This window comes from Myotis davidii, unplaced genomic scaffold (assembly GCF_000327345.1).
Source record: "Myotis davidii unplaced genomic scaffold, ASM32734v1 scaffold32, whole genome shotgun sequence".
NCBI lineage: Eukaryota > Metazoa > Chordata > Mammalia > Chiroptera > Vespertilionidae > Myotis > Myotis davidii.
Window position 1 is genome coordinate 9213456 of NW_006286587.1, and position 23452 is coordinate 9236907.

Genomic DNA, 23452 nt, shown 5'->3' on the forward strand with positions numbered 1-23452 from the left:
TATGCTTTAATTATGTTCAATTTGTAACAATGAAAATACATCCTGCATATCAGATATTTACATTACGATTCATAATAGTAGCAAAATTACAGTTATGAAGTAGCAATGAAAATAATGTTATGGTTGGGGGTCACCACAACATGAGGAACTGTATTAAAGGGTCGTGGCATTAGGAAGGTTGAGAACCACTGATGTACACTGTGAAGAACACCCAAGAGGTGCAGAGCTAGGTAGCCTTCCCAAAACCCTTTTGTTGGTGACCATCTCGAGGAAGCACTGGGAAAGCTGTTATAAATGATGCTTGGATGTTAGAGCTAGAGATAAAGCTATTTAGCAACTTCAGATTTGGGGAGTCAGGATGGAGTAAAGAAACCATCCAGGAAGTGATTGCAGTGGCCCAAGAGAAAGGTTGATGAACATCTCCTTGGATGCTCTGAGTCTATTTAGATCTTTCTTTCTATGCATTCCTACTGCCCTTATACTTCTCGCCTTTGGTCAACTGTCTTCTCATTCATGAAATCTCCCTATGTCTTCCAGCTAGTGTTAAATGCTTCCTCCCAGTTCCCACAGTACCCTGATCATTTCTCTGATACCATTTGTCAGCTGTAGTCTATCTATGAGAACATCCTGTCTCCCAGCAGAACATTTGCTCACACAGACACTCAACAAGGCTTGGTTTAGTGTTGAAATAGGAATAACAACACCAGAAAGATCTTTTAGGTAGATGTGATGCTGGAGTTTTAAGGCAATATTAAAAATATAAATTTTAATTGAAGTTGTCATGTATTAGTCATCTCAGCAGTCTGAACAACTTGAGTTGACTGAACCACACAGTTTCTTCTACTCCAGCTCTCCTACTGGAATCTCCTAGGTGGGAGGTTTCCACCTGGAGTGTATTAGGTGGAACATCATATTCTAGTGTCTGCCTATAGGTGAATGACTAATTACATCAGCAGTGAAATATCTGAGTTTCATAGAGCATGATGACATAAGGATGGGGTTAAAACACTCATTTTTTTAAATGCCCGGACAACTTAAAGACATTACTAGTAAATACCCTTTCAAATAAGATATAACTGTGTACTCTCATCATTCTTGTACCACTTCACTTCCATGAGCTTTGGTGTTGCACTATTTGTATGGCTTCAACCACTATCTAATGACATTCCAAAGTATTTTAGAAGGTAAATAAATGGTAACTTTAAAACCAATAAGCCACTCAAACATTTTAGAGTAAAAGTGGAGAATTCTACTGGGGAAAGAGCTGCTTTAAATTTTAGCTACCATTAGGAATACTAGTGTGTGTGTGTGTGTGTGTGTGTGTGTTCATGTGTCTATCTTGGCCATTGATACATATTTGGATTCTTTGCCTATATTTTAATTGGATTTTTATTATTGAACTGTGTTCTTTTCATATACTCGATACTAAACCCTTATCAGATAGATGATTTGAAATATTTTCTCTAATACTGTCAGTTGTTTTTTCACTTTCTTAATAGTATCCTTTGAAGCACAAAAACTTTAAATTGGATGAAGTACAACTTATCTGTTTTGTCATTTGCACTTTTGGTATCATATCTGAGAAGGTTTTTGCCTAACTTAAGGTTGGAAACATTTACTCCTAAACTTTTTTCGGAGAGTTTTACAGTTTTAGCTTTCACACGGAGGTCTAGGATCTGTTTTGAGTTAATTTTTGTGTATGCTGTAAAGAAGGGGTTCAGCATCACTTGCCCAGGTTTTCTTGTCTGAGTCCCCATATAGGATGACCTTCCTCAAGGTCAGTATCTCAACCCCCACCACTCTGTCCTCTTTAACCTCCCATTTCTTCCTCATCTCTCACACTTGCTCTTTCCTACTGGACCCCCATTCTCCCATTTCTTCCTATGTGTAAGCATTGGCCAAGGCTCTATACATACTCTTTCTCTTCCTTTCCAAATATTTTTCTAAAAGTAACATCATCCATTTTAACAGTTTCATCTATCACCTCTATTCAGATTTAATGAAAATCATAACAATTAATGGTTGCTCATTGTATGGCAGGTACTTTGCATATATTATCTGAATTAATTTTCAAAGGTCCTAGAGTCAGCAAATGAAAGTGCCTGGATTTGAACCCAGGCAGTCTCTCCCCTCTGCAAGCACTCTCCACTTTATGCTCTTCCTCTCCATCAAGACTAGCCTCAAAGTCCACTTTTTTTCAAGAGGATAGTCCTGACCATCTAATGAGATAATGGTCCCTCCATTTGGGTCATTCTGAGGACTTTTACTTTTTGCCCTATGTTATGGTCATTTACACTCACTACCCTCCTCCCCTGCCCCCATAGACCATTATCCTATCGATTATGGGGGAAAGGGACTGGATTGATTGATTACATATCCCCATTCATATCATCCTAGGACAGTGCAAAATAGGCAGCCGGTAAAAGATCTGCTAGTTTGAATGGAAGAGTAATTTGTAAAGTGGGTCCTCCCAGCATGCCCCAACACTGTTTATTTCCACATGTGACAGGAATGCAGGAAGTAAGACAACCCCAGGGTGTTACAGTGCCCAAATGACCCGGCCCTCTGGGCAAGGTGGCTCAGGAGCTCTTCATTTTCAAGGCTGTAAATAAAAAAGGTAGAACAAAGAAAGAAAATGCATTACACATGACCATGCTGTGTCAGCCTAAGCCAACAAACCTATTAAGCAAAATTGTATGCTTCATTTGCTGTAATAGGACCAATTCTCATATTTTAAAATAACTCTCCAACCCTAGTCTAAGAAATCCTTCCCATGAGGCATGACTAACTTCAATTTTAAGTAAAGGAATGTGGTAAATGAGTCACTTTTCATCTGTTCAGAAAGACCTGTATATTTCCAGATAACTTTATTCTCTGTAAAAGTATCTCATTTCCGCCCTGCCAAATAAAATTACATTAAATTTAAAAATAAATAAAGTTATATGAGAGAGAGAGTAAAGTAGATATTCATTTGGGCTGTTGGATAGTGTTGAAAGTTTCTTCTTTGTGTTATAGCTATCTTAAAGAACCAGTCATAGGGGGAAAACTAGTTACACAGGTCCCAGACTGAGCACTCAACTTAGGGTTTTGTTTGCATGTAGGTAGAGAGTCTGTTATGCCAGTACAGGTTTGCCTCAGAGCCTTAAGATTAAGCAGAACGTTCCCATGAATTCTGGGGGAGTTGCTCTGCTTATTTTGGCCACATATGGAGTTCAGCAATGGATATGGGCCAGGAAAGGACAAAGGGAAACCTCCTGCTGATTTTCACAGAATGGCCTTGAATGACATGCATCCATATAACTCAGCCATCCTCTCATTTTGTGGGCAGGCTAACTCAGGTTTCTGAAGTCACATTGGGTACCGTTGACTCATGCTTTTTCCTCTATGGTGCTCTTAGAAGAAATAAGTCTCCAAATCCTGTCCCAAGCCCACTGATCTTTCTTTATAACTGGTACTTTACCACATTCAACCATGGCTTAAACTGTGCCTCACAATGGCTGACTAGCAGACCCTCTACTTCAGCCAGAGCCTTTCTCTCCTTCTGCATCCCTGACTGCCCAGCAAACAGTCCCACTTCTGAGTGCAATCTCCACCTCCAACTTAGCATGACCCAGACATACCCACTGTCTCACCCCCATAAGCAGCCCTCCTGATGCCTTCTTTCTATTAACAATACTTTAATGCTCCTTGCAGATATTTTTCATTTTCTTCTTCCTTGAAATCACACCTAATCAGTCACAAACGTTCATCAAATCTTTCTTCATGAAGATCTCAGTCCCTTTTGCTAGAGTCTAGACAAATCCAGGAAGGAAGGAAGCCAACTGTGTGTCCCCATGCTGTGGAAAGAACCAGGAAGTGGATCTTTGTGTATGTGTGTATTCTGTTTTTTTATTATTTATTTAACTTTTAAAATCTTTATTGTTGGAAGTATTACATACGTCCCCTTATTTTCTCCATTGACCCCTTCTGGCCCACCCTCACCTTCTGCCCTACACCCCCAGACCTTCACCACACTATTGTCTGTGTCCATGGGTTATGCATATATGCATACAAGTTCTTTATTTGATCTCTTCCCACACTAATGAACAAAATAAACTGAGGAAGTGGATCTTAACTGGGTCATGAGGTCACCTTGAATACTGAAGGCAGATGCAGTCCAAAGTCAAGCGCAGAACAGAGCCAAAGAGGAGAGCCAAAAGTTGACACTGGAATAGTAAGTCATCCCCCAGACCTACAGAACTGATGTGAGATCATAAGAAAAGGGAGGCTGCCCTGGCTGGTTTGGCTCACCGGATAGAGCGTCAGCCTGGGGACTGAAGGGTCCTGGGTTTGATTCCGCTTATGGGCATGCCTGGGTTGTGGCCAGATCCCCAGTAGGGGGTGTGCAGGAGTCCGATCAAAGTCAAGAGCAGGAACCATGTGCTGTCTTGGTTATCATTGCATCCCCAGAACCTAGCTCATTGACAGCTCACAGTAGGCACTCAATAAATGTCCTATATTCCAAAATACAAGGCATTTGTTATAATCTTTCATTCACCTTTTATTCAAGACCTCATATTAAGCAACACTCTCTCACTTTTGTTATTTTAAACTACGAAATAGCATTTGGAGATGACATATCAGGCAAAAGCAACATTCATCAATGTCAGTTTGAGGTGGCTAGAGAAGAAACCTGATATACTGAATAAATAAGGAGGCAATACATTTTAATAAGATTTTTTGAGGTTTTGACTTAACAACACAAGTGTTAGCTGTTATTATAAAAATGATTTTTTAAAAAACTGTTTTATTTTTTTTAATATATTTTATTGATTTTTTACAGAGAGGAAGGGAGAGAGATAGAGGGTTAGAAACATCGATGAGAGAGAAACATTGATCAGCTGCCTCCTGCACATCTCCTACTGGGGATGTGCCCGCAACCCAGGTACATGCCCTTGACCGGAATCGAACCTGGGACCTTTCAGTCCGCAGGCCAACGCTCTATCCACTGAGCCAAACCGGTTTCGGCTAAAAAACTGTTTTAAAAACAAGTAATGTAGAGATAAAAAATTGTCATCTACCAGATAGATTTTTTTGTTAATCCTCGCCCAAGGGCATTTTTTTTCCATTGCTTTTCTGAAAGAGTGGAAGGGATGGGGAGTAGGTGAAGAAGAAAGAAACATCAATGTCATCAGGGACTTACTGACTTCCTCACATGCCCTGACTGGGAACATGGAAGCAAACCTGCAATCCAAGAGTAGAACCTGCAACCAGGAATAGAACCTGCGACCCTTCAGTGCCTACCACTTAACCACACAGCCTAAGGCTGGATAGATTATTTTTGATTGTCATATATTTTGTGGCTTGGTGAGTAAGTCACACAGAATCAAAAAATACTGCATCTCACGGCCCCGGTGAGGTCGAGACGGCACCAGTGAGGTCGAAATGGGCCCAGTGAGGTTGAAACATCCCCGGTGAGTTTGAATCAGTTCTGGTGAGGCTAGGACGGCCCCAGTGAGGCTGAGACGGCCCCAGTGAGGCTGAGACGGCCCCGGTGAGGCTGAGACGGCCCCGGTGAGGTTGAATCAGCCCCGGTGAGGTCGAGATGGCCCCAGTGAAGTCGAGACGGCCCCGGTGAGGTTGAATCGGTCCCTGTGAGGGTGAGACGGCCCCAGTGAGGCTGAGATGGCCCCGGTGAGGCTGAGACGGCCCTGGTGAGGCTGAGACAGCCTCGATGAGGTTGAGACAGCCCTGGTGAGGCTGAATCAGCCCCGGTGAGGTTGAGATGGCCCTGGTGAGGTTGAGACGGCCCTGGTGAGCTTGCAATGACCCCGGTGAGGTTGAAACAGCCCCTGTAAGGTTGAGGTGGCCCCCGTGAGGCTGAGACGGCCCCTGTGAGGCTGAGACAGCCCCTGGGAAGCTGAGAAAAATACCACATGAACTCACTCATTTATGGATAATAAGGACCATTATAGACTGATAATGTACCTGGCGTATAAGACGACCCCCCACTTGGAGGCATATTTTTCAGGGCCAAAAACCGGGGGAATGTCAAGGGGGGGAAATAGGAGACATGTGTAATACTCTTTGTAATACTAAAAGAAATAAAAAAAATACTGCATCTCAAATAATAGAGAGGAAAAAAATGTGATAAGCTCTAGAAAACTGTTGGTGAACTCAAACATGCTTGTAATAGTGATAAAGAGTACCTGAGTAGCAAAACCAGTATTTCTAATTTACATGATTTTATATAATATATCTTTCTAAATATGCATGTATAAGATAAATTAATGCATTAAATACCAGTAGACATTTGACAGTTTCTTGTAAATCACTAAAACTTATATATTCAAGCACTCAAAACAGATTCCCCATTCTCCAATGAGATGATTCATAAGAAATGTTGTTGAATGAAGTAATGAATGAAGGTATAAATAATCTTTAAAGACTGAAACTTATTTAAGTAGTAGCATTAAGAATAGTTTATTCACTAATGCATTGAGTCAACATTGATTGAGCTATTTGGGTGCAGGACTCAGAATGGTTTGGTACCAAAGTCTACGTTCCACTGGAATGCTGACACCTAAAATAAAAGAGAGAAATACTTTAGCTTTGTATTATGAAAAAAATTTAAACACATAGAAATGTAAAAAAATATATATAACAAACATCCATACCTCTAAATGCAAGTTATTAACATTTTTCCAAAAATTGCTTCATGTATATATTTTATTTTTGATGGATCATTTGAAAGAAAGTTGCAGCTGTGATAATATTTTAACCACATTTCTTAATACTTTAGCATGCATCTACAAAGATGAAAACATCCTTCCACATAATTATAATACTGTCATTCCAACTAAAATTTATAACTCCTTAATAAGACATATTTCCAGTTAATTTTTTGATTTCTACAGTTGTTCAAAATATGTTTTTTATCAGTGTTTTGGGGTTTTTTGTTTTTTTTTTACAAAAAAACCCAAGTGATTCAATGAAACCCCACAACTGCATTTGGTTGTCTTTTTTTAAGATTTCTCCCTTACTCTTTTTTTCCTTTTTTCCCATTCAACTCAAGTATAATTGACAAATAAAAATTGTGTATATTTGAGGTGTACAACATGATTCTATATAAGCATATGTTGTGAAATTATCACGATCAAACTAATTAACACATCTATCACCTTACTTAGTTACCAAATTGTGTGTGTGGTAATAACACTTTAGATCTACTATCTTAGCAAATTTAAAATATGTTATACAGTATTATTAACTATAGTCACCATGTTATACATACTCAAAGCTTATTCATACTATAGCTGAAGTATTGTACCTTTTTACCCACATCTCACCATTTCCTCACCACCATGCCATTCTTTGCTTCTGCGAGTTCAGCTTTTCTAGATTCCCATTTGACTGAGATCATATAATGTTTGTCTTTTTTTGTCTGGCTTATTTTACTCAGCATCATGTCTTCCAAGTTCATCATGGCAGGATTTTCTTATGTTTTATGGCTGAATAATATTGGTGTGTGTGTGTGTGTGTGTGTGTGTGTGTGTGTGTGTGTTCATAAGGTCATTCATTCATCAACAAACACTTAGATTGTTTCTGTATCTTGGCTATTGTGAATAATACTGCAATAAATATGGGAGTTGCAAACATCTCTTCAAGATATGTATTTTCCAATGGATATATACTCAGAAGTGGGGTTTCTATTTTTTAATTTTTTGAGGCAACTTCATGCTGTTTTTCCTAATGGTTACACCAATTTATATCTCCACTAATAGTACACAGGGTTCCTTTTTCTCCACACCCTTGAGAACACTTGTTATCTCTTCTTGTTTTTATGACAACCATCCTAACAGGAGTGAGGTGCTATCTCATACTCAGAGTTGCATTATTCAATGCAATTTTCATTTGCATTATTCAACACAGTATGATTTGCATTTCCCTCATAATTAGTGATGTTGAGCACCTTTTCATATACCTGTTAGCCATTTGTATGTCTTCTTTGGGAAAATGTCTGTCTGTTCTGGTCCTTTATCCATTTTTAAATTGGGTTATTTAGATTTTTGAGTTGTATGTGTTTCTTATGTATTTTGGAGATTAACCCCTTATCACATACATGGTTTGCAAATATTTTCTCCCATTCAGATTGCTTTTGTTGATTGTTTTCTTTGCTGTGCAGAAGCTTTCTAGTTTGATGTAGTCCCATTTATATTTTTTGCTATTAAAGACCAAGCCATTGTCATACAGAAAGTTCCACATTGTGATTATATCATTGTTTCCTCATGAAGCAATTTATCATGTTCCTCTAGCTTGATATTTCTTGTGAAATGAAAGTTAGATATAAGAGCTTGACTAAATTCAGCTTAAATGTTCCATTGGTATATTGAATACTGCAACATAATAAGAGCACAGAGTGGCCAATTGTTCCAACATCTGTGATGTAATTTTATCACGTGGTTAAGGTAGTAACCAGGTATGTCATCCTGTAACCTATGGGTGATATTTTGTCATCTTGTAAAAACCTGGTTTCTCATTAACTGTTCGCTTAATGGATTTAACATCTGTTGAGAATGTTTACCTTAATCAATTACTTCCTTAGGGGATTGTAGAATAAAATGTATATTTCTGATTACCTCTTTCAGTGACCAATTTTCAAAAAGGTTGAAAGTCCAAAATTTTAAGTCTCATACTTTATTGTAATGGGAGAGTACTAACCTTTGATTTTCTTCTGTTTTCAGCAAAATGGGAAGCCACATTTTTATGAGAAGCCGGTTGTTGAATCCTTTGAGGAAGCACCTCTTCACGTTATGGTTTTCACTTATATGGGATATGGAATTGGAACCCTATTCGGCTATCTCAGAGACTTTTTGAGAAACTCAGGAATAGAAAAATGCAATGCAGCTGTAGAGCGAGAAGAACAAAAAGTATGTATGCACATCTCCCTGGATCTTTGTCAGTGCTGTTCTTCTCTAAAATGTTCTCGCAAGTAGTGATGCATGTGCAGATACTAAAAAGAGTGAGGAGCTCAGGAACTCCTCAGGGTAAATGCTATTTATTTCTACCCCTAGACCCCATCCCTTGTGTGTTCATGGACTTGATTTATGCAAATATTTATTGAGTAACTACCATTCACCAGATAGTAAACTAAGAGTTTCTTCACACACTATCATATTTAACTTTTATAATAACCCCATGAGATAGATATTAAAATACCATTTTAGATATTTTAAAAAAATCATAATATAAGAGCAAGATACGTGGATGGGGCTATATTCTGGTCTTCTAGTTGCAAGATGTGTATTATTTATGTTTAATCCTGGAATATAAAAATGTGTCCAAATGAAGTGTGAGATTTTTATTTCCTCTAGATCAGGGCTTTTCAACATTGGAACTATTGATATTTTTGGACTGGATAATTCTTTGGTGTGGGAGGCTGCGTGTGCATCATAGAATCTTTAATAGCATACCTAGCCTCTACCCACTAGATGCCATTAGCACTCTCCCACATACTTGTGACAATCAAAAATGCCTCCAGACATTGCCAAATGTCTAATGGGCTGCAAAATCACCTCTGATCTAAATACTTTCGATAGTTAACCTACAAAAGTCTACACATCCTCTTTCCACATCGAGCTAACAGAACAGCCTGGAAAACATTTAAAGATATGCAAAGAGTGTGCATTTTGGTAACATGATTTCCAAACTGGTTCAAATGATTTATGATATCATGAACCTTTTATTCCTAAAAATTGCTTTGGAATACTATGAGTGTGATCACAAATTATTTGACATGATGGAGCTTTAAACACATCTAAACAAAAAGGGTAGGTGAGGCATGAATTTCAATATAATGAGGGAATCTCAAATCCTGTAACTTAGCAACCAGTACCTATGGTAAGATAAACACTTATTACAGTAATGCTTCCATGAACAAATCTCATGGGCATTTTTTTTGAAATTGCCTTAAGTCAAGTGTATCACCTCCAACAGAAAATAAGGCCCAGGTTTATTATTATAATTCCTCCTACTTTTAGCAAGTATGTGAGCAGATGCTCTATGTCAGGTAATGGCTACTAATATAGAGAGAAGAAAAGACAGTTCCTGCCATCAGAGAATTTGAAGGCTGGTGTGCAAAAACAGACTCATAAGCAAAGCATCTGACAAAAAGTGATGATGGGGAGGACTGTGATGTGGGAATTGGGAATCTGTGTCCTGTGATCCATTTTAGGAAGTCAGGAAGCCATGATGCTGGTGCTTGAATGGTAAGCAGGAATTTGCCTAGTGATCAAGGGCACAAAGAAAGACATTCTCAGAAAAGGGCACTGCCTGTGCCAAGGTATTAATTAACTTGTTAATCAAGTCAGATTCTCTTTGAGCATGCATTTTTGCCAGCCACCATGCTACAATCAGGGATATAAGCATAACCAGGGCAGGTAGGGTTCTTGCCTTTGGAGAGCTAATCATTAAAAAAAATTGCAATAGAATTTGATAAGAGATACTATAGAGGTAAGTAGAGGATGTCAAGAGAGCCAAAAAGAAAACAGCATGGAACCCGAACTTGGTGGTCAGTGAAGGCTTATGGGAGGAAGAGAAAGTTAAATTGAGATGTGATGACTCGAGAGTAAGTAATAAAGCAAAGGATAAGGCAAGATGGGACAAAATGAGTCCAGGAAGAGGAAGCTTGGTGTGAAGTGGTCCAGCTGTAAGAGAAAGCATTGTACATTCAAGGAACCAAGAATTCCAATGGCTGCAGGGCTGTGAGAGTGGGAGTATGTGGGGAGAGGATTGAGAGGCAAGTAGGGGCCAGACCATAATGGGTTTTTATAAGCCATGGATATTTATTATAAGAACAATGGGAAGGCATTGAAGGATTTCAGGCAAAGGAATGCAGTTTTGCAGATTAGAAAGATCATGTTCATTACCCTATGAAACAGGGATTGCAGGAGGATAACATAGAGACCAAAGAAACCAGCTAAAAGGCTGATGTAGAAATCCAGGTTTAAAAAAACAAACAAAAAATCCTAAGTGAGAACTTGGGCTAGGACCATGGTAGTGATGATAACTGGGATGGTGATAAGAGATATTTAAGAAGGTAGTAGGAGATTATTGGTTTCATTTGAGAAATTAGAGAGATGGACATATCAAAGACCACACCTAGGCTTATGACTTGGGGAGCTGAGGAGACAAGAAAGTGAAGTGAGGGATAGAAGAAAAAGATCCAGAGGAGGGGAAAAATGATTAATTCATCCTTTGACAAGCTGAGTTTGAAAAATTGGCAGCTAGAGATAGAGCTCTAGACTTCCAGAGAAAAGTCTCAGATGGCATCTTCCATATATCTTGAGCATATCAACATTAATCAAACCCAAAGAAGTAGATGAGCTCTCCCAAGGAAAGTCTATAGAGAAAAAAGAGAGAAAGGGAGAGAAGAGAACAAAAACTTCAGAGAATTTTATAGATGTCAGAGATAGAATTCCAATTCTAGACTAGAAGAAAAGTGACACCAGAAAACCCTTATAATGGTTTAGGAAAGAAATAATTTGTGTTTGAACTGAGGAAGAAAAGGGAACTAATTTTGGAGGTGGTATCAACAAGTCTTGAAATTATATAGAAAATAATACAGAGGGAGGAATGCCAAATTTCTACTTTGGTCTGATATGAGGATGATAGTGGCATGCCCCTCACAACAAAATGGTATTATTTTGGCCAAAAAAAGAGATCACAGACACAGTTTTGAGGTATAAAGATTTTTGAATGGTAAAGGATATTGAAGCATTTAAATCAAGCAGGGAACAATCATCCATGCTCCCAGAGAAAGATGGGGTTTTCCAGGTCCTAGCAGAGCTGATAATGAACCTGGGTAGTTGGAAGGAGGAAGCAAGTTATTTTTAGCCTCTTAAAAGGATCTCCACAGCCTCCCCACCCTGACACCAGCTGGTCTATTCTAGAAGCTCTTATCACCAACCTGCTTGCTCCCTGGGTATAAGTAGCATGCACACTAACTCGGTACATTACAGAATATTTGCTGAAACAAGGTGTCAGTCAAATTTAAATTTCTCAAGGTGGCATCTCATGGCAGGTTTGGGCATCAGATCTGCCATCTATCTTGTAGCCTGTTCCAATATTTTACCTCTATCAATCCCAAGGGGCTAGTTTTGGTTTTCCTAAAGCACTTCTTACTTTCGAGCAGCACACATTTGGTTGGTTCTCAGCACAGACAACTCTAAGATGGTTGAGGGCAAGAAGGTTATAGAGATGTGCTCCTGGGATCAATGGCTGTACACTTGGGAGGGAGTGAAGGGGAAAGATGGTGCAGGTGATTTGTGATGTAGTCAGGGAGCTCTCGAGGTGGGAGGGCCCTTCAGAAGTGTTGAGACAGTGGGTTGAGCCTTCAATGATGATAGATGGGGGCTACCTCCAGAAAGGGATTTGACCTTGAGCCGGCAGTTCCCTTCTTTGAGCTGTCAGCCTCCAACACTCTGAGCATTGGGGAAGGAAGGGATGCTTTAGTCCTAAACAATGAGATAGGCACAGGGCATAGCAGCCTGTCTCTAACACCCCTCACTATTGCTGCAAGAACAGCTTGAATCGCCTCTCAGGGAAAAGGCATTGCATTCAGTAAGACAGCGTGTTGTATTTCTTTACAAAGTAAATAATGTCCCACCCATTTGATCTCTGTGAAGTAGAGAGCATCATCAGTCAATTGTCTCTCCCTAATAGATATTCCTTTTATGTGGCACCCTTTTTATTATGCATTCCTTCATTTTGAGCCCTGTTAGATTAGAGGCTTTCAGAACAACAAGTCCTAATTAACTGCAATGGCTGCAATCACTATATACTTTTTTTATGGGACTTAGTCACTAGATACTCTATCTCCAGGCTGACCTTTATCCTTTTAATATTGCCTCTAGCCCTGCACGTCTGACAGTAACCTTACTCTGTGAAAATAAGCTATCTGAGGCACATCTTGAAGTCTCTGGCTGCTTTTCAATGACTGCTGGTTCTTTTAGCTGAAATGAGCATTATTCTATTCTCAAAGCTGGTCATTGGGAGTGCAGAATAGATTGTCCCATAACACAAACCTGCCATTGACAAAATGACATCAGGAAAGAAAGCATGAAGTTATGGTGGACAAGAGTTATTATGGTTTTAAAAATATCACAAATGGATGCTGTGACTTACGATTACACTCTTTGACTCTTAGTTTTCAAATTTTGATCTTATTTTTAATAAAATTTTATATGTTTAAAGTGTACAACATGGTCAAACTAATGGATATATCCCTTTCCTCATTTTCTTGTTAAGCAAATATAAGCATTTTTTAATTCAGTTTCTCTATTTTCTCTCACTGGGATGACTTCTGTCATACCAAACCATCCATTCAAACTAAACTGTTACACAAATTTAGACTCTCTTTTTTCTTTTTCTTCTTTTTGATTTCTAGCCCAAACTCTCTGAAGTTTATTCCAAAACATGAAGGCTCTGATTCATTAGTATAAACTAAGTGAAAAGAATAGAAAAATAAAAATCTCTTTTCCAGAGAGCACTAAAAAAATCACAGGCCCAGGACACCTGGTACCTCCCATAGACTCCATTAACAATCAGAAGACACTGGCAAGGAAAAGAACGATACAGACAGATATACGGTTTAAGTATGTTTGCTTAAATCCTTTTTTAAACTTTTAATTTTGGAGAAACATGTGTCTTTTTTAAAATAAAAGGTAATTTATGGAAGTTGAATTGTAATTTATGAAAGACCTTTAGGTTAATTACTTTCTCAATGAGATAATGGCCCAACTTCTCAAAAACAAGAAGATGTAAGCAAATATAATCAAGTAAATGTCAAGCATCACCAGAGACTTTAAAATCTTCACACACAGCCACATTTCTCAATCGTTATAGTTGTTAACATGTTCATCAAGACTCCTTCTAATGACACCAGACTGTTATAAAACATTTTAATTGCAATTTTGTGTTCACATTAGATCCAGACAGTCCCGCAGTGCCCTTACAAGTAAATTCCAGACATTTCTTGCCCATCTGAAGAGACTTTTACATCCACATGGGAGAAAGAGGGCTCAGCAAGTTGTAGCTATAGGAATGTTTAAGACACATCTCCAAATGTTTACATGAATTAAAACGTGTTTTGCGCCCTCATACAACAGCTTGATTCTCCCAGAGAGACTTTCTTCTGAGTAATTTGAAGTACAGGGTCCATTAAGATCACTGGGTATGAGATATGATTTTGTCTAAAACAAACAGATGGCCCAAGCACTGGTCTTCCTGTTTGGACCTGGGTGGGTCTAAACTCAAAGAGCTATATTGGGTTTTTTCTGGGAACTTAACATGCTGGCCAGCAGCTTGTAGGATGGTAATATCAGACCAGTTCTTAGCCTTGGCTGCACATTGGAATCACTTGTAAAGCTTTAAAGGGTACTAATATGTGAGTTTTACCACCAGATATTGGGATTTTATTTTGTGGTGAACCTTGGTTGATGGGGTTCCTAAAAGCTTCCCTAGTGATTCTCCTGTGCAGCCTAATTTAAAAACCAATATGTGCAGCAATGCTTCTCAAACTTTTCTGTGCATTCAAATGGTCTGGAGATCATGTACATTCTCCTTTAATAGCTTTGGGTTGGGGCTAAGATTTTGCATCTCTAACAAGCTTCCAGGTAATGCCAGTTCTGCTGGTCTAAGGACCATAAGTTGACCCTTCTCAAAGGTATCACCTGAGAGCTTATTAGAAATAAGGAATTTTAGGCCCAGTGAAGAACTTCTACAGCAAAATCTTTATTTTACCACTGGAGGTCCCATGCATGAAAATTCATGCACTCGGGGCGGGGGGGGTGGGGGGCGTCCCCCAGCCCGGCCTGCATCCTCTCACAATCTGGGACCCCTTGGGTAGGGTCCCTAGGCCTGACCTTAGATCAGGGCCTATCAGGGCTTTCCTCCCCCCAGGTGCAGGCAGCTGGCCCCAACCCCGCCGCTGCCACTGCTTGCCATCTGTGCAGTGCTGCACCCCCTCCCCTGCCACCAGTGGCCTTCCTCTGCAGGAAACAGGCTGGGGTGCGATGGCTTGGCTGGCCTGGGCCTCCCTCTTTCTTTGCTGGGGGCAGGGCCAGCCATGGGAGGGGCCGTCTGCCTACCTGATCTCCCCTAACCACTGGCCTGCCTACTTGATTGCCCCTAACCACTCTGCCTGCCTGCCTGATTGGCCCTAACTCTTTGCTTGGGGGTGAAGCCAGCCCAGCAAGGGGCCCTCTGCCTACCTGATATCCCTTAACCACTGGCCTACCTGATTTCCCCCTAACTACTTTCCTGCCTACCTGAACACCCCTAACGCTGGTCTGCCTACGTGATCACCCGTAACTACTCTGCCTGCCTGCCTGATTGCCCCTAACTACTTGTTTGGGGGTAGGGCCAGCCTGGCAAGGGGCCTTCTGCCTACCTGATCTCTCCTAACTTCTAGTCTGCCTACCTCAGTGGTCAGCAAACCGGCTCGGCAAACCAGGGCTTGTGAACCACATGTGGCTCTTTGGCCCCTTCAGTGTGGCTCTTCCACAAAATACTGGCTCTTCCACAAAATACCGACTTCTGCGCTCAAGTCGACCACAGGCTTACCTGGTCACCCCTAACTGCTGGTCTGCCTACCTGATCACCCCTAACCACTCTGCCTGCCTGCCTGATTGCCCCTAACCACTTGCTTGAGGGCAGGGACAACCTGGCAAGGGGCCATCTGCCAGTGCTGGCAGCTGGGGGAAGGAAGGCCTAGTCTTGCATGAATTTTGTGCATCAGGCCTCTAGTACACTCAAATGACAGAACACCACTGTGCAACTATTGAAAGGACTGAAATCCTGCACTGGCTTGTAAAGGTATCCAAATATATAGTTAGATTTAGAAAAGTGATTCACACACATGTATGATATGATCTCATTTAAATTAAGGAAAGGACATAATAAGTACAAATGAATATATCTATAATTAAGTGCACAAAAAAGACAGAAAAGATGAATAAAGAGCCTGCTTTTGATCATTATTTTCATAATAATAAAAGTAAAAACAAACAAACATGAGTTTTAGGAAGGGCTCTTCATTAGGGCCAGTGATGACCCACCCACTCCTTACATTGGCTTAGTAGTAGTTGATATACATTAGCAAAGCTCTATCTTATTGAGATCAATCAACCCTGCCTATTAGGACAGATGCCTTCTTGCAAAGGAAAGTGGAAAGTTCTATATTATAAAAGAAGTAAAAAATGATTTGACTAACATTTTAATGACACATTAGAAATTATCTTGTGTGTTGTATACATGGGCATATGTATGTATACATTTGAATATTTTATTATATATATACACTAGAGCAGTGATGGTGAACCTTTTGAGCTCAGCGTGTCAGTATTTTGAAAAACCCTAACTTAACTCTGGTGCTGTATCACATATAGAAACTTTTTGATATTTGCAACCATAGTAAAACAAAGATTTATATTTTTGATATTTATTTTATATATTTAAATGCCATTTAGCAAAGAAAAATCAACCAAAAAAATGAGTTCGCGTGTCACCTCTGACATGCGTGTCATAGATTCGCCATCACTGTACTAGAGGCTCGGTGCATAAAATTCATGCACAGGGGGTTGTCCCTCAGTCCAGCCTGCACACTCTCCAATCTGGGACCCCTCAAGGGATGTCCAACTGTACATTTAACTTCTAAGAGATTGGAAAATTTCCTTTCAAGGAAGTTTGCATAGCTAGACTCTAGTCAGCAGTACCTGAGAGATCTTGCTACCTTGCTAGTACTTGATATGTTGACATCACCAGCATATTTTTTAATTTTTGCCAATCAGATAGGTGTACATATTTTTGTTCTTGTCTTAATTTGCATTTCCTAATTAAGAATGAGATGGAGGCTCTTTTGATATGGTTATTAGTTAGTTATTTATACTTACTCTTCTAGATTGCCTATTCGTAACCTTTGCTCATAATTTTATTAAGTTACTTTTACTGATTTAGAGCAGTTCCTTTTATATATTCTTATATTAATAATTTGTCTGTTAAATGTATTTTAAAGATTTATCTAATTCTGCTTCTTGGCTTTTAACTTATTCTATGTTATATTTAACTATACATACAGTTTTAATTTTTTATGTCATGTGAATCAAACATTTATGTTTTCTTTGTTGTTGTTGTTATTATTATTCTTTTGCTGTTAATTTTTTTCTTTGAGGAGGGGGAGTTAATCATGTTTAGGAAAGCACTTTTTAATCTCGAAATTACAACACATTTTTCTTTCATTTTATTTTGTATTCTTATGATTTGGGATGTTAATATATTTAATCCAAAAATTCATCTAAAATTTATTTCTATGTGCTGTGTGAGGTAGGATGACTATTCTTAAAAGATATATTTTAAATCATCTCAATTAAATAGATGGTTATTTTTTACTCGCTGATTTGAAATATTAATCTGCCTACTTTTTAGATAAATTACAAGTTTTAGGTAATTCTTAAAGATTTTCTCTCTGTGTATACATTAGAATTAGCTTGTCAGGTACTGGATTTAAAAAAAATTGTTATTTTAATTAGCAATACATTAAACTTATAGGTTAACTTTGGAAAACTTGACATTTTAATAAAATTTAGTCTTCCCTTTCAGAAACATGATACATCTCTCCATTTATTTAGCTATTTCTAATGTTCTTTTTAATATTTTGTAATTTTCTTTATTCTAAAGTTCTATCACTTTCTCGTTTACTATTATTTGGTTATGATTTTTTTATGGTGGTGCTATTTGAATGCTATCTTTTATCCCTATCCTATATTCTAATTAGTTATTGATGACATATAGGAAAGCTATCGATATTTTCATATTAATTTTAAATGTTACCACCTTAATAAATTCTCTTCTTAGTTGTCACAGGTTCTCAGATTGTTGTATTGCAATTTCTTTCTTTTTTTCCATTTATTCACAGAGTATTCTGTGACAGTAGTGAACATGTATTCCCATTGAATTCTTAGGCACCTATGAAATAGGAATTGTTATTCCCATTTTACCCATGAGAAAACTGAGCCCATGAGGGCTAAAAAACTGGCTTCAGGTTACATAAGTAATAAGTGGCAGAGCCAGATTCACATGCCTGTATCTTTAACCTCATTCACTCCACCTCTGTACCAGCTACTCTGTCAGGTGCTGTGCTTTATAACATTTTACTGATGATCCTCACCACAGGTAGGCTTTATTATCTCCACTTTATGAAGAGCAAATTAACATCAGAGAACTTAATTGACCTATTCAAGATCATATAGCAAATAAAAAATGGAGCTGGCTTCAAACTCAGGTCTGTCTGCATAGCACTTGATTTCATCATGGGTTGGCATCATCAAGGTTTATATGTATCATTTATTCCCTAATTAAATTATCAAGCCCTTGAGTGCTGAAATCGTGTGCCACATCTGGAACTTAGATGTTAGTGGACAGATATGTTATTTGGACCTTAGATCAAATTTTTCCATTGAAACGAGTTATTTTTAAAAACAGCTGTTTTCCAGGCTAACCTCAAAGGCCCATTTGGTTAAAGATCAATGTTCTAGTGGAGCCCACAGGATTCAAGAAGGACAAACGAGTTCTTCCTCTACATTCAGGGGACAGCCTAGACCTGAGTAAATCTGAGATGGTATTGCAATTCCTTGTAAGTTTTCAATGTGTGCCATGAAAAACTATAAACTGTCCTTTAGGTCCATCACAACAAACTTGTTCATTATGTTATTTGAGTCCTTTTGACTTATTTTTTGTCAACTCAAACTTACAATTACTGAGAAATGTATGTTAATGGAGCTAATTTCCTGAGGGAACAGGAGAACCCTGGGGAAAGGCTTTGTGGAAGCCCTTAGACCCAGCCATCTCTTGAGCTGGTACATTCCATGGGAAAACATATAAAATCTGAAGGTTTTAATGGCTGGTAACTGCACCCAAGCCATGATCTCTTCTGTCACTTTACCCTCTGGTCTTCAGTGACAATAGAATCACTTTTGGGGTGATATTTTTGATTATCTGTAAGACAGAATGCTCATAACCACATACTGGGGCAATCTACTGCATGTGAATTTGAAGGATGGTTGGGCTCCTATGCTGGTCACATTTGTAAGTTGAAACATATCATTCCAAGTGCATTTGCTCTCAAATAGTTAACGATCCTGATATAGGTGTAATTATGATTTAAAGCTACAAGGTAATGATAATTAGTTATACCTTTTTATGCTCTAACAAGGAAATGGACATATATTTGAGAGAAGAGGGGGTTGTGCGATTCTAGGAAAATTTTTTCTAAACTATTTCTTCTTTTATTTAATAACATTTTTGCAGAATGTTTACTATCCTTCAGATTATACTATATCCCCAAACATTATTTGTCTTTCTATTCCTAATTTTTAATTTCTTATTTGAACTACATCATATAAACTCATTCCATCTAGAGAAAAGAGACAAGTAGGTCCTTAAGGAATATTTCTGGACTCTGAATAAAATCATGGTTTTAGATTTTATGATAAATCTTACTCAAGATAAAATTACCCGTTGGTTTAGGAGAGGACTGAGCAGTTGATATAGGAAAACAGTTGGCTTTAGGTAGAAAATAACCAAAATATTATGTCTTCAAAATTAAGATAAAATTAATTTCAGACATGGAACCACAAGATGCACAGATACCAGGGCAGAGGGGACATGGAAATCATAGAGTTCAAATACCCATTTGACAAGTGAGGAAAATCAGATCCAGCAAAGAGACCTGAACTCTGGTCCACCTCCCACCTCACTCACTCTCCTCAAGCTGGCACCTGCCTCAGCTTTTCCAAGCTTCCCTCTAAAACACCAGCAATGATGAAAAACATGACCAATGTGGAAAAGTAAGGCCAACAGATTGCCAGACCATGGAGTACTGTCCACTCACCATAAGGAACTTGACATTGACTCAAGAAAACAACTTGAGGCTTCTCATCATTGATGCTTTATGAAGATATGCCATCATGGACCCTGAGGGAAGGTGGGAAAATACTAACTCCACTATGTTTATATATATATAATTTATTTCAAAGAGGACAGGAGAGGGAGAGAGAGAGAGATAGAAACATCAATGATGAGGGAATCATTGATTGGCTGCCTCCACAAGAACCACACTGAGGATCAAGTACGCAACCCAGGCTTGTGCCCTGACCCGGAATCAAACTGATCTCCTGGTTCATAGGTTGATGCTCAACCACTGAACCACACTGGCCAACCCTTCTCCTTCTTTGTCACCTTTTCCTCCTCTTCCATTTCTCGTCCTTCTTTCAATCTTACAACTCCAATTAGATCTTCTGAATTTGTTCTTCATATCTCTTGGCTTTTCCTTCATTTTGTTGCTGTCCTTTCTCATTAGGCTCTGAAAAACATAGTCAGTTTATTATCCTAGCTTTTTAATTTGCTCTTCAGCTGTGCCCATTATACTTTTAAATATTTTATCTTTTTAAAGAACACACTATTTTGTTTTGTCTCTCTAAAAATATCTTATATAGGTATGTAAATACATATATAAATAATCATTCTGTTTTCTCTTTTGCCTTTCTCTAGAATGTTAGTTCTTCTGCTTATTAAATTTTGTGCCTCTTATTGTGCTAGTTTTCCTTAAATAGTAGTGGCACTTTGCTTTATGCTCCTTTTTGTATTTAGAATTCTTATTTGCCCACATATCCCCCTATCTTGAGGGACTATAGAGGGGAATAGAATGAGATGCCAGGAACAGTAGCTTGTGTTCTTGCTTTGTGGGCTTCCCACATTGGGTCATTGCTCTTCTGTTCAGTCCTTGTTTCCCACCACAGTGCTTTGTCCTGTGGATAATATTACTGCTTCTTACTTACTGACCCAAGTAAAGGAGGACAGAGATGTAGCTCTCCAGTTATTCATCCTGAGTATCAACTTCATACAGGTATTGACTCTCAGCTTGACAATCTGCTACAGGTCACTTACAGCCACACAAGTCTCTGCAAATGTCTTAAAGTTATAATTCCCTGTGGTCTTATTTCTCCATCGATCAGATCTTAATTCATTTTCTATCTTTTGTGATCCTTTAACATTTCTAATTTAGGATACTTATGATACTCTTGATTGTTTTCTGGCATTTATAGATTCATTTTGTTCTTAAATTCCTATTTTTTTGTTATTTCATAGGACTTTTAGATGAGCGGTAGAATATGTACAAGTCCTAAGTCCACTATGTTTATTCAATCTCCCTCTAGTTTCTGAATAAGAAAAAATAAATTTAGTCATTTTTCCTTTGTGTTTCTCATATTTCTAAAGACTGTTTATAATACACTTATCTTTCAACAAAAAAGAAAACACAAACATATTTTATTATTATTCTGAGCTCAACCCTAGTAAGAGAAAAAGCTATTTTCCAAAAGAAAATAATGATATAAAAGTAAATGTTAGGTGAGAACAGAAGTGTCAATGTAGGAACAAATGAATAATGGTGCTTGATAATGATTTTTCTCTCTTGACAAATTCATGATTCTATTTGCTACTGAATGGGAATGTAGTTAAATAAAACAAAAATGGATATGCTTCCAAATTTGGTGGTATTTTTTTTACAATGGACTGTGGGTATGTTCTCTTTGATTCCTTATAATCACCCTAATCCTGCAGCATGATTTATCAAAAAGAGCATTGGTTTTAGAATAAAGTTTAATTCCCAATTTTTCCATTTAAATTTTTTGCCTCTCTATTAATTTGTCTATAAAACTTGAATAGAAATACCTGTAACACTTGGGAAATTATGAAGCACCCTACAGGCTTAAAGGTGGAAAAAGAAAAGTTGTCATATTGCAGAAAAAAACAATCCATATTTGTAACTGCATTTTTAGGTTTTGCTGAATCCTCCTGTAGCCTAACCCTAAAATGATGGTGTCCTTAGAGCCTCGGGTTTACTCTCACATCTAGTCATTTGTGTCAGGAAGAAAAATGAACAGTGAGTAGGTCAAGTGACAAAATAGATCTACAGATAGATCAAGATATTGCCATGCTATTGCAATGCTATCCTATTGCAACGTTTGTTTTTGCAATAGCTAGTCAAGTTTCATTTTCTGGTATAGTTAAAATGCCGTGGGAGGCTTACCTTAGACTAGAGGACATTGACCTTTGCAAGGTATTGACTGCTCCTGAATAAACCTCACTGATACTCAAAGGAATGGGGTGGGGTGACAGCACACCCATGCAGTGGTAGGAAGACTCACAGGTGAGGAGGAGGAGGAGGCAAAGAACAAGCAAGGTAGTTCTTTCCTGGACCAGATCTTGAGTTCTAATTAGGTTTCCAAGCTCAACTGTCCTTCTCAGGAACATGTAGACTACTGAGCTTGATTTTCAGATCTAGACTAGTACTCATATGACCCATAAAGAAATGACTCTGTATAGAAAAAAAAAAAAAAGTAGGGGCCATCCTTTTGACCAAGAAGTTTCAGATGCCTAATTAATAAAAGTTTATTTTTAATGTAAAGGTCATTTTCTAGCAGAAAATCTTCTCTAATCCTGCAAAATAGTTTATAATCCCTGTATTTTGCTTTCAGAGCATATATCCCAATTAAGAGCTAGCTGCTGGTTTCCTTACCAGCAGAAATTTTGGATCTCTGGGCCAGAAACCAGAAAGGTTTGGCAGAATGGAGTATTTTCGCACCTTCCCTCAGGGTCCATGGTGGCATAACTTTATAAGGCATCAATGATGGGAAGCCCCAAGTTGTTTTCTCAAGTCAATGTCAAGTTCCTTATGGTGAGTGGACAGTACTCCATGGTCTGGCAACCTGTTGGCCTTACTTTTCCACATTGGTCATGTTTTTCATCATTGCTGGTGTTTTAGAGGGAGGCTTGGAAAAGCTGAGGCAGGTGCCAGCCTGAGGTCACCCTGAAGTGACTGCCGGGAGAGTGGGTAAAGTGGGAGGTGAACCCGAGTTCAGGTCTCTTTGCTGGATCTGATTTTCCTCACTTGTCAAATGGGTATTTGAACTCTATGATTTCCATGTTCCCTCTGCCCTGGTATCTATGCATCTTGTGGTTCCATGTCTGAAATTAATTTTTATCTTAATTTTGAAGACATAATATTTTGGTTATTTTCTACCTAAAACCAACTGTTTTCCTATATCAACTGCTCAGTCCTCTCCTAAACCAACGGGTAATTTTATCTTGAGTAAGATTTATCATAAAATCTAAAACCATGATTTTATTCAGAGTCCAGAAATATTCCTTAAGGACCTACTTGTCTCTTTTCTCTAGATGGAATGAGTTTATATGATGTAGTTCAAATAAGAAATTAAAAAATTAGAAATAGAAAGACAAATAATGTTTGGGGATATAGTATAATCTGTAGGATAGTAAACACTCTGTAAAAATGGTATTAAATCAAAGAGGAAAGAGTTTAGAAAAAATTTCCTGGAATTGCGCAATACCCTTT

General features: G+C 38.4%; 1 protein-coding gene across 1 annotated transcript in view; it reads left to right on the top strand.

The window, feature by feature from the left end:
• Positions 1–23452, top strand: part of SPTLC3 (serine palmitoyltransferase long chain base subunit 3) — a 128224-nt gene that overhangs the window by 18675 nt on the left and 86097 nt on the right. Inside the window, exon 2 of the mRNA XM_006758100.2 lies at positions 8724–8909. Coding sequence (XP_006758163.1) covers positions 8724–8909 — 186 coding nt within the window. The remainder of the gene's footprint in view (positions 1–8723; positions 8910–23452) is intronic.